The sequence below is a fragment of the Anas acuta genome, chromosome 3 (genome assembly GCF_963932015.1).
Source record: "Anas acuta chromosome 3, bAnaAcu1.1, whole genome shotgun sequence".
NCBI classification, from domain to species: domain Eukaryota; kingdom Metazoa; phylum Chordata; class Aves; order Anseriformes; family Anatidae; genus Anas; species Anas acuta.
In genome coordinates, this window is record NC_088981.1 from 93,274,615 (window position 1) to 93,287,060 (window position 12,446).

The 12,446-nt window shown below is 36.3% G+C and overlaps 1 protein-coding gene across 2 annotated transcripts in view; it reads right to left on the minus strand.

The window, feature by feature from the left end:
- Positions 1-393: 393 nt before the first annotated feature.
- FAM83B (family with sequence similarity 83 member B) overlaps positions 394-12,446 on the minus strand; it is a 56,359-nt gene continuing 44,306 nt past the window's right edge. For both annotated transcript variants that reach the window (XM_068678363.1, XM_068678364.1), the window contains exons 4-5: positions 11,366-11,490; positions 394-9,158 (exon numbers count right to left, since the gene is read on the minus strand). In XM_068678363.1, coding sequence (XP_068534464.1) covers positions 6,806-9,158; positions 11,366-11,490 — 2,478 coding nt within the window. In that variant the 3' untranslated portion in view covers positions 394-6,805. The remainder of the gene's footprint in view (positions 9,159-11,365; positions 11,491-12,446) is intronic.

Genomic DNA, 12,446 nt, shown 5'->3' on the forward strand with positions numbered 1-12,446 from the left:
GACATCATGAGTAGGACAGGATTACCAGGAAGCAAAAAAAAACACAAATATCAGAGCAAGGAAGTGATACAAGGAAAGTAAACATGGGATAAAAAATAGATTAAACCTTACTCTATTTAATTCTTGCTTTAGCTTATTGCTTATATTTTATTTCAGAAATTTGACATTAAAGTGATGTCAGCTTTGGTCCTTTCTCCGTTTGGGTGGACTGTGGGTCCTGTACAAGGTACAGAAGCTCAGCAAACACAGATGCTGCCACATGCAGCCTTGAGACCTCTGTTTACAATTTGCTCAACATATCTGATGCCACTTTTTTAAAAGACGTTCTAAATTTTGAAATGAAAAATGGTAATAACAATATGAGACAGTGAAAACAAGAACACACAAATGAGCTGAGCTTTAAAAGAAACATTTTATTTGGTAAAAAATAGAAGTAATAAATTATTTCAAGACACTTTTTGGTTTGTATCTGTACATACACAGTATATCCATTACATAGTTGCTATGTAATCCAGGAATTCCATCTGAGAAAAAGGATTTACATATCAAGTAACAATTTTAGATGAAAACCAAGAGTCGGTTGCTGCCAGTATTGGAACCAACATATCAGTATTAAAATCAACTTGACAGAATTCCTTTTTTTCTCCTCAGAAATTACTCAGTAATACCTGTTCTGGGTATTGTGTGCTTGCAGCACCCCTCATGACTGTTTTGCATCTTCTAGATCAGCGTTCCTCAGCTTTTTTTATTCAATGACCATCTAATTATTATTACTACTTGAATCCTTATTTCAGTTCCGCAGCATTGAAATACCAGCTCTGTTTGAACTGATAAAAATTATATTACAAATGTTCTCTTGCATGAATCTTTTGATTCTACTTGCTTCCTTTGTTTTATGTGGAAATATGGAATTTTTTTTTTTTTTTTTGGTCTGGTCATGTTTTTTCAGTAATCTGAACTCACTTCCAAGTCACCTTTTGAAATCTTATGGATCATCAGGAATCCACAGACTCTGCACTAAGGAAAATTAGAACCTGAAACCATGAGCAAAGATACTCTCACACCAGCATAGGTGAGACTTGGAAGAAACATGACCAACACGATGTCAAAATGCAGCCATGATGTCATCATGGGTCAAAATTAGACATGGCCCAAAGAAAACAATGAAACTATATAGTCAACTGTTTCCCAAAATATATCAGCTAAGACTACACTGAAATTTTGACACCAAAATCTAACAAAACAAAAATGTATGGCTGGTGTTATTTTTTATCCCAGGAGGGTTTAAACCATTCTTCTTGTTTAAAGTTAAGTGGGTGTTTAATGCTTCATTGGATTTTCTGGGATTTAGGAAACTATAGACAACCAGTCTGCATTTTGAGCATGCTGATTGCTAAATGAGGCAAGAACAGACAATGTACAACAGACATGTAAGAGGCCTGTGTTTGAATGCTAACAAATAAGTTGCATTCATTTCTCAAACAAAACAAAACATTGCTACTTGTTGTTAGTCTTTAGGATAATGATTCTTGGACTGTCGTAAATTGTCTGTTTCAGAGAGACAAGAAATGTTTTTTTTTTTTCTTTTTTTTTTCTTTTTTTTTTTCTTTTTTTTTTCATTCCCCCCTCCTCCCAGCTATATTTACATTTATTCGTTTATTTGAATCCAGCAGCTTCTTCTCAAGGGATATCCAGTCTTTTTTATTAAACTAGATTCACTTCCAGAAAAATGCAAATACATTCTCAAGATATACAAATAATTGATTTGCTAATCTAGCACCCTAAATCCTCCCGGATTTTCAGAAACAGGACTTGCCTGCTTTTTAAAGCATTGCAATATATGGAAATTGCTTTTAAATACTGACCTGGAGGGGACTGCTCTAAATAAGAGGGTGATGAAGCAAAACTTAACAAATCAGTGTCACTTCAGTAGAAATCCAAACTACTAGCTCTGCCTAAAAATAAAGCAGCGCAGTTCTGAGCTGTCCAAAAGCAAATGGTTTCAATTCTGTTTCTCAAAGCTGTTGTCAATATGCAATATTTCTTTGGCATCATGTCCGAATGTGAAAAAAGGAGACCTAACTGAAACTTAGTAAAGAGTTGAAAATGAAAAACTTCAGACTCTACAGAAAGGTACTAAGATATCTGTAAGCACCTGCATAAAAGAAAGAATGAAATGGCAAAATGGCATTTGAGCAGTGAAGACTCCTCTCTTGTCACTGGGGTGCTAATGGAATACGTACTCATGCAACTGAAGACATAATTGGAGGAACATCTCTTAATTATGAACAAAATACTTCAGATTTATGTTGGTCTAACTCTAACATAAATCAAAATAAACTCAAAAAAAAAAAGTCACTAGAAATATAGTGCTGCACAGTACAATATTGATCTGGGGAATAAGTTCTTACTGATCTCTGTGTGCTACGTGGTTGTACAGATACTTGTCAATTGTACAGCTTATGCCAAATGGAAAAAAAAAATATATATTTATCATACACATTAGTGGAGCCATTTTACATTTTATTTTTAAAATACCTGTCTACAGATTTTGGTTTTATTTTCCTAACAACTTTTTTATAAACCACAACATTTCCTTACACATTTCAGAAAGTTGAAAAAAATGATTTATTTTTTTCTGTGAATGGTATTGCTCCTGCGCCTATCAATGCACAAACATCTATTGCCTGATAAGCTTTTGTTTTCTCAAGGTTTGTGACAAATAATACTACCCTCATGTGTTAGACAGTTGGAAAATTAATTTGTCTTATTTTTTAACCTTTCTTTACAAGCAGTTCATATTTCTTAGCATGAATAAAGAGTGCTGCATAAGCTCATTAGTAAAATAACCATCATTTTGCAATCCAAGAGGCAGTAAAAACTGTTTATTACAAGGCTGAAGAAATGAAGCAATTAATTCACTGGATACTATGAGCACATATCGGGGTGGTTTATTTATGACGTTAATTGTATGTGCACCGTATGCGGGGTCTGTATCTCCTGGCTGCATTGCCCAATGCTGCGTGCTCCTGAGGGCCACATTCAGAACTGCATAGCTCTGATCACCTGAATCTATTAGGGTGCTAATGGAGTTTTATTTAATGTGGAAATGACACAACATTTCACAACTCCCAAGCCATTTGGCCAAAAGACTGTCACGCATGGTAATAACTATTACTTCATAGCCTTACAAAACTGGGAGTGCATTGGGTGTGTGCGGGGTGTAACAAACTTGCAATGTGCAGAGCACATTTAGGACACATTGAACAAAGTGCATCTCCTTGGCAAAAGCAGAAACATCACAACAAGCTTTGGGAAAAGGAAGATCAAATATATTTCCTCTGTTCCAAACACACACATATCCCTTTTCTTTGCAGATGCAAAGAGCATGTACATTTTTTTCCACACTTTTCCCTTCTATTTTTGAAACAGCTGGGTTCCCACACAACCAGGAGGCAAATCAGACACGAATGGGCAAGCACTGTTTTCCCACCTGTAATGCACAATTCTGGAGGGAACAAAATAACAGCCGATCCTCGCACCAGCTGTCCTTGGAGCTCCCCAGTGTGCTCCCCCATCTCTAAAGCAGTAGCTGCTGGCAGGGCATTGGGCTGCTGTTCCCATGGTGTCTGAGCCACATCCTCCCCAAGCAGCCTTCAGCCTTGTAACACTTCTAAAATAGTGGTGTCAGTGCATTAAGTGTCTGATCCAACTGCCACTGAGGTCAGTGGTGGTCTTTTTCATTCAGATCATATGATCTGTGATCAGAACTTAATGCAGACACATTCTCACGCAGGTTCTCTGAGGAGGTATCTGAAAATGAAAAAGGAAATTCTACTACATTTAATTTATTGCATTATTAAGTGTATGAGCAGGATCTTCACTGAAGGCTCTTAATCTTCTGTGCATAAATACAAAATATAGCTATCTATCTAAATAAGTGACTTGGTAAATTAAAATGTCTGGCTTCTCAGGACTCTATAATTAGCAACCCACTCTGGAAAATAGAGTAAAAAATTTCCCAAGTGTAGCAGATACATTTCCCCAGTATTACTACAAAATGCAAAGAACTATCACTTCAAAAGTTGCCAGAAGGCCGTCGTCCTCCCTCCCTCATTTCCTTCCCAAATCTAGTATTGCTTACAAGTGTATGTCAGAGCTCATAAGAGTATAATGAAAAACTAAATATTCTCCCCAAACCTACCTCCACCATTCTTAGCACCTCCTGCATCTCAGTTAAGTTCATTTGCTGTACAGTTAATTCAGGCACCATCCTGAAAAACTGTCTGCCCTGCTAAAAGGTGTTAGGACTTGCTGTGCACTGCTGCATTGCTGTTTGCTGGGTAGCTGCGGAATTATGTTGTGCCTGTACTGATAATATGCCTGGAATACTAAGGAGACATCATTTGCCTTGGGATCAGAGTCTGAAATTGCTGCCTCTGGCAGGACAGAATATTTCAGTGTGAATGGCCATTTAGGAAAAATACCTGCTATGGTGTTTTAGCATGGAGTGAACAAAGTGACCAATGTTCGTTAAGAAGTTCATAAAATGTTTTCCATGATCAGGGGTAAAGAGGAGAGTGAAACTTTCAGCATAGGATTGAGACACCAGATCTAATCACCCTTAAAAATAAATACTATCCCCATGGTGAAATAATTGCTATAATGCATCAACCTAATAAGGCTGCCTGAGAAACAGTTTGAATGAAAAGCTTGCACTGCTTCACTGAAATCACTGCCAACAGCCACGGTGAGTTCATGGGAGCCAGCAAGGATTTTCAGTGATGAGCATGAACTTGATTGAGCTGGTGAATGAAATGCCTTTCCGGTGTCTCTTTTTAAAGAACAGAGCCAAGACCTTCACAGTGGGACTCCACCATAGAACGCTGCATGACCTTTCAGATCTAAGAGTGAAGTGGTCTCCTAAAAGATGCCTCAGAAACATGAAGACCCTGTATAAGATATATATGCTTTCAGCACCCAGATTTCTGAATTTCTATTGTTGAAAATTTACAATACTACCTAAATCCCAAAAGTGGTGAGCTGTATGGTGCCTGCTGCAGGTATAAACTACCATCATTTTTTTTTTTTAAAGAAAAAAGTATTTTTCAAGATCTTACTTGTGGAGCTTATTTTTAGTAGTCGTTCTCAAAGCAAGCCTAAAACATATCCTGAGAGGGGCAGCAGTGCTACCAAGGCAAGGATGTGAATGAATATGCTTTTCTAATGTGCTGAGTGCCCTCATCAGAGAAATGTCTACCTGTTTGTCTCCAGCCTTCTGAATATGTAATTATTTGATGTGTGGTGGAACAGCCTTACTGAGTTTAAGTGCAGTAAGACTGTTCCAGAGCATCTCACAGCTAAATGGCTATGAGCATTAAGGGACTCTGCTAAGAGACAGAGTCCACATCAAGGAGGGCTGGGAGCCAGCTGAATGCTCTGGCTACAGGTTGCAAATGAGAAGTGGATGCCATGGTACTGCCCAAACACATCACCCTCTCTGTGGTTTCTGTAAGCACTAATCTGGTGTAGGCGCTTAATATCAAGAAAATTCTTATGACTGAAAGACCTGGATGAACACAGATATGTCCCCTTAAATTGTAGTTAGGTGCCTAAGCAGCTTCGCTAAGTTTAAACAAGTGCTGCTATTGCTCTTCACTGATACTTTTTTGGCTTAGGAGAGGTAGTGATTTATGTGGTGATTTTCATCAACCTCATTTTTAGATGCCTAATTGCTCCTGGCCTTGTAACATTTATCCTGACGTAAGGCAACAGGGCATGGAAAATTTAAGCATTGCAGTACTGAGCTTACAATCTTCATCATATGCCTAGTCTAAAGCACTTACAACCTTATTACAAAAAAAAAAAAAAAAAAAAGGTTATTAAAGCTAGAGTTGCACATAATCTGCCAACACCTAAAACATACTGTTACATGTGAAACTCAAAAACTTACCTGGGAAATGTAAGTCCACATTTTTTTTTTTTTTTGGAAACACCAAACAGAAAAATCTAACAAAAAATATTTTTAGACTACGTTACAGAATACTGGCATGTTATACAAATGTAATTAATCCATTGAAATTTAAACCAGTTAAGCTCTTTTCAAGGCACTTTGTTTTATAAATATATATATATTTTACTTTCATCCTACATTCACATTACTTTAGCCATGTAAAAAAGTCTGAGAAAGACGGGATTAAGGTCACTTTAAGATTTGTATGCCAAATACTTCAGAATAATATCATATTACATGGAAAATTCAATAAAGTAATATCCATCTGCTGCCTAAACATTTCAATAAATGCTAAGGGGTAAATTATTACCAAGATGGAATCTAAAAGAGGGTTTCAAAATGAGTTTGAAGTTAAGTAACATGCAATGCATTAACATTTGTGTTTAACATTTGAAAAAGTACATAAACGCTGAAAAGATGCAAGCCACTATTCCTAGTGCTATCTTATTTTTAAAGGGCAAATCTTAAGAAAAAGTATTATTTGAAGTTTAAAAACACTCTCCATCTTTTTTTACCAGCACATACTTTCTTCAAAAGGAAAATGTATAAAAGTAATCTTACAATATAAACACTATAAACAACTTTCTTGAGATATCTTCTGGACACAGAATTTCTGTAGACTTAAGCATAATAATTCTAGAATAATTATGTAAAAGTATGTACATTCATTCAAATGTCCTAGACCCTGAAGAAACCCAAGTAAGCTCTACAAAAGTTGCTTGTCACTCTTATCCAGTTAAGAATGTACAGCTTTGCTACTCTTGCTGTATTTCAACATAATCAACAGAAGTTTTATTTGTTTTTGTGTAGGAAGTTCCCAAACTTTTGCATAAATCCCCTCAGTTTATTTTCATTAGGCTGCAGTGGATGATAAGCAGTTGAGTTGTAGCCGACCAGGTGATTACTCCTGCCGTAGTTATTTCCTAAGGTCTTGTTTTTGATATCTGGAAGATGTGAACTATTTGGTAAATTTCCTACAAGTTGACTAGGATTTTCCATCTTACAGAATGGCTCAAAGCGACTATAAACACGCCTTTCACTCAAACGAGATCTTAGCTCCTCTTGATGTTTTGAGCTTGCCAATTGTGGTGTCATTGAACTTGCTCTTTGTAGAGCACAAACAGCAGGACTTTCAGGGGTAGTATTTGTGGTAGTTTCCTTTACATCTTGATATTGAATCTGTTCTGTATTAAATCTTGGGGTAGATGCATCTCCTGCAGTTTCTATGAACTTACTTTCAAGGGGGCACAAGACAGGACACTTTTTATTGCTTTCATCAGATGGAGGTTTTTGAGGCTTTGGTGATTTAGGAGACTTTGGAGACTTTGATGGGCTTGCAGCGACATCTTCTTTACTTCTGTTCAAGCTACCTTGGGAATTTGATGTGTTTCTCTTTCTTCTTGGGGAAGAATCTGTCTTATTTTCAGAGATCTTTGGTTTTTGATTCTCTTCTTCAGAAACCAAAGTGTCAGAACTACTACACATCCTATAAAAGGCAGGACCTTTGTTTTTTGACAAGATTTCCTTCTTGTCTGGTGTGAGATTAAGAAGTGACCGCAGTTTCTGGGATCCTTTCTTTAGAAAACTTGGGGAGTTCTTACTTTCTTTCTTTGATGTGCAATCTCTACTAGACTCCTCTTTGCTCGCTTCAGCAAGAACAGCCATAGAGATTGCCTTGGTAGCAGTTGGGCTCTTCAGCTCTCCTTTGAGGTTCTTTTCCTCCTGTGGCAAATGGTTGGTCACACTGTGCAAACTTTTAGAGCTCTTCAGAGTGTCTTCTGGAAGTTTTGGACTAACTGGCTGCTTAAGCCTATGCCTGTTCAATGTGCTGTAAACATAACTGGATGCATGCTTGTCTGCACCAGGGTCTAATATGGACTTTGAATTAAACATGGGAAAGCTTCTCCTTTTAAGTATATTTTCATTTTGAACGTTCTTCAGATTTTCTGCATGTTTGTCGGCACAGAGGGTTGCGTATAAGTAGATAGGTGGGTCCCCTGCTGCATGTGAATTTACCATAGGTTTTCTGTTGTCTGCGGTATGAATTCTGTGGTTTTTTGGTGCCTCTGATTTAAGTTGGACATTTGTGCTAAGCTCTTCTAAAGTATTGTCTGTTCCGTTTTCCACACTTGGTGCATGATTTGATGTCCCTTTAGGTGTTGCACTTCCCTCTGACCCAATTATAGTTGAATTTGAAGAACTTGCACAGCTGCTTACCTCCTGCTGTTCGGGTAAAGTTGGCTGAAACACCAATGACGATCGTAAGCGAGAATGAGAGTACAGGGCATGAGCTTTAATATTTTCAGCTGTGTCATAGCTATCATATCTGTCACCCAAGGCTGACCCATTAGACTCCACTGGATAGTCAGATTGGTCATTTAAGTATGACTTAATTCGCCAGTTACGTAGGAATGATTTCGTTGTGTGTTCTAGGGTCGGCATCCTTTGCTGTAGATGGCGGATTTGATGATCTGTCCCATTAAAAGACCTCCTCACAATTGAATTTCTTTCTGCAAGATTTACCTTTGGTCGTGAAAACTGATCAGCGAAACTTTGTTGGGGTGGATTGCAGTTATTTGCATATCCTCCTCGTAATGAAGACACAATACTAAGGCTATCAGATGGCATTTTCCAAGTATTCAATGGATTATTGGCTCTATTAATAGCCCTGTTGAGCAATAGGTAAGGTGTCCTTTCTGGCTTCTCCCCAGCATAACTATGCCTCTTCCAATGCTCATTTTTTTCACTAGGTTGATACTGCTGGATTGGATTTTGCATATTAAAACCTGGATGAAATGGTTGCTTATTATAGGCTTGATTTCTCAATCCAAATTTATCTATTTCATTCACTGCATATCTTCCTCGAGTTTTCAAATACACAGGATCTAAATTGTGAAGCTTGTCTTGCCTACCAAAAAGGTTTCTTTGGCTAGAAACTGAAGCTAAGGAAGACACTGAGTGTTGGTACGTGTCATTATCCCAGAGTGTCCTGCGACTGTTAACCCGCACTAATTCTGGGGCAAATGAACTAGGAACAGAAGAACGAGCATACAGTGTCCTGAATTCTTCATCAAAGGATTCAACCAGCTGTCCTGTGATAACTTGAACCATACTGAGGTTGGTTTTTTCAAAAGACCACATAAAGCTGTAAGAAGAACAAATGACCATTAGAAACAGTTCTTTTGAACTAATGTATTTCACTGGACCTTCTTGATAGGAGAAAAAAAAAAAAAAAGAAAGTTTTCACACACACTTGGATTTGGCACAAATACTTTCTTAATTAATAAACTATGGCATGATTCATGTCATTTGGATTTGAAAGGTCTAATCTAATACAATTTGAACTCAGTGGCAGACTTCCAGTGCTTTCAGGGGGAGCAGGACTGTGTCTATAACTACTTAATTGCTCTTATAAACAGGGGATATTGGAAAAAGGTATTCACAAGTGCACAACATCAAATACCTAATGGTGCAAAGTTACCTCTACAAAGACTAAGCCAGGATTAACTAGACCCACTCCTAAACCAGAGACAATGCGTGGTTAAGTTGTGAAAAATGTATGTATGAAATAATAAACAGAACTGTTTCCACAGGTATGAATAAACTTTAATCTAAACACATTCTCAAAAAGATGCACCTCAAAACTGTTAAACAGTTTACGTTTTCTACCATGCACACCAGCTTGGATATTAATTTTTCTATTAACTGCAGTGTACTGTATCCTGATAAAGGAAGTTTTCCTCTTTTCTACCATACTTATAAAGGCTGAACACATGCTCAAAGATAAGTAGCTATAACTACTTTATAGCTACAAAATGAGATAAAATACATTAACAAGTACAGTCAGGATGTTTCAAAAATCCTGATATCATGGTGTTGAAACCATGTAATTCGTAGATTACACCAAAAAAAAAAATCTGTCCTATGACCCTTATTTCAAGTGAAGAAAAGTAAGTGAAAAAATGAAATGAAATCAATGAACTTGAACTTTGCATTTGTCTTCTGTAGGTTATGAAGGTTTGTTGTAGTCACATAAATAATTTGCTGATTTCCTTGTAATTGTTTTTTTTTTTTTTTTTTTTTTTTTTTAGGAAATGATACTGTGCTGAAATTAAATCAAAACATAACACATTTTTTTTTCTGTTTCTTTCTTTTTCACAGAAGTTCTTATTAAGACATTATATTTTGCAATATTTGTAAATAATTAACTTCAAATTGAGTTCGGAGACCAAGCATTCAAAAAAACTCATCTTTGCTGTTATAAATCACTAGATTCTTTTTCAAAGCAAGTTTAATTTCTACAGAAGTTCATGATTCCAGGTCCTGTGCTAGATCTTAAAGCAGTGTTATTTTTCAAAATGAAATGAGAAAAACTATCACATTCTCACAGACTCTAACACTGTGTGTAGATGTCAAAGCAGGCAGACTCTCTGGTCTCTCTTACACTGACTCATTTATGAACTTGTCACTTACCTCACTACCATTTATACCTATCAATCTGAATTTGGGGCTGCTCAATTCTCAGAGGAGATAAAGAGACAGATTTTCAAAAGCTTAAAGTAGTTGAAATCTACAATAATCAGCAGCTGTGGATCTGGCACCCAAGCATCAGGCTGGCAGAAATTAATTCAGGAGACCAAAAGAGAGAAGCATACCATGAAAAGAACACATATATTTAATAATGTGTGAGATAAAACTGCCCCTGCTTTAACCTATTTTTTTCCAGCTCTGCAAAGATGCAAGTTCTTCTGACCTATGCTTTGTGCAAATATACTGGAAATAAAATGGAAAATAAAATAAAATAAAATAAAATAAAATAAAATAAAATAAAATAAAATAAAATAAAATAAAATAAAATAAAATAAAATAAAATAAAGCTTAACCAAATATAGACTATTTTTGACAATTCTGAGTTTGACCATGCTATAGTACGAAATGCTATAAAGCTGGTCTACAATTTTAGCTTTAAAAGATTGCTGCAAGGATAAGCCATTCAAGAGAGCTTATGAAATACTTTGGTAGCCTTTTTTTGGAGTTACTTTTAAACAAGAATAGTTCTATATTGAACAAATTGGTATTTTTCTCTCTTTTCTCCAAAACTTTGCCTAAATCAAAAGCTATATACTTTATTTCTTATTTATGAAAAATTACAAGGGGACCTCAAAATTTGGCAACATGTTATGTTACCTATCATTAAGTATCTGTGACAACTTGATAGATTACTGGAAATATAATCAAATTTGCCCATGGAGTTTCCTGGAATAATTTTCAGAAATAGAAAAAATATATTTTGCAACAGGCAAAATTCTGAGATCACACGTTTTCTATGGGCACCTCAGTGACTGATCTTACCTGTAAGAACCGTATATGACTTTCTTACAGTCAACCAGAAGAAATTTTTGTTCCATTTTTCCATGGAATTTTGCTCCTGTTTTAGAATAGTAATCTTGTCCTTTTACTGTCCGCACCCTCATGTTCTGAAAAAGATAATTGAAATACTTTAATTGGTACACTATATTCTACATTTAGCATCCAGGGCTTTAAATGTCAATGGTACAGTAGGAGTTACATTATTGCATATCAGTAAATTCTGCAGGACAGTAAATTCTAATCAAACCTGTCCCCTGGGGACCCAATATGGCAAGTTATTGCTTTGTCTTCAAGAATGATGAAATTTCCTAGGCCTTGGAAAAATGAATTTCCCCTTTTCCATAGCCATCACTCTCAGAAATGAGGCTCTGGCACAAGAGGACTTTGACAAGAGAAAGAGATTTAGTAGTGAAAAAAATCTTTTTAGCATCTTATGTACTATATATGATTTCTGAGCAACTCAACAAGTCAGAAATAACATCTAAAGCACCAGTATCACTTATTTTAATTGAACAAGAGCAGTGTATCTACACACATAGATATTTCACTCTGAGATGGTCTATCAAAAGATATCACCTGGCCTCAGAATGCCTTGCAGTTCCATCACCAAGAAGATTTCTCAATTGGCTTTCCAGCATGGGATCAATTACACTTCTAAATCTGGAGATGCTATCACAGCATGTATAGCTAGCACAATCCCTACAAAGCAGTTAGGCTTGAATTCCAAACTCTATCCATAAGCTTTCTGTTTTACTCATGCAAACTCAGTAAATTCTACTGAGGAAATTTGCCATGATGGAACCCCAAAATGTGGTCAGTTTTTCTCCCAAACTGTTAATGAAGTTGCCTCAGCTGAGCCAGTATCTTTTCTGCACATGCAGTTCTGAATGACTTCAGTCATCTTTTTTTGCTTTAGTGTCCTTTGTTTTTTTTTAAGCTCTTAGCAAAAGAACAATTCAAAAGAAGTGTTAACAAACCTTTTGTGCTGTACTAATAATAAATTTCAAAAATTTCTTCTACAGGTACAGAAAGAAATATAATAGCATTCATCATAAATTGTTAC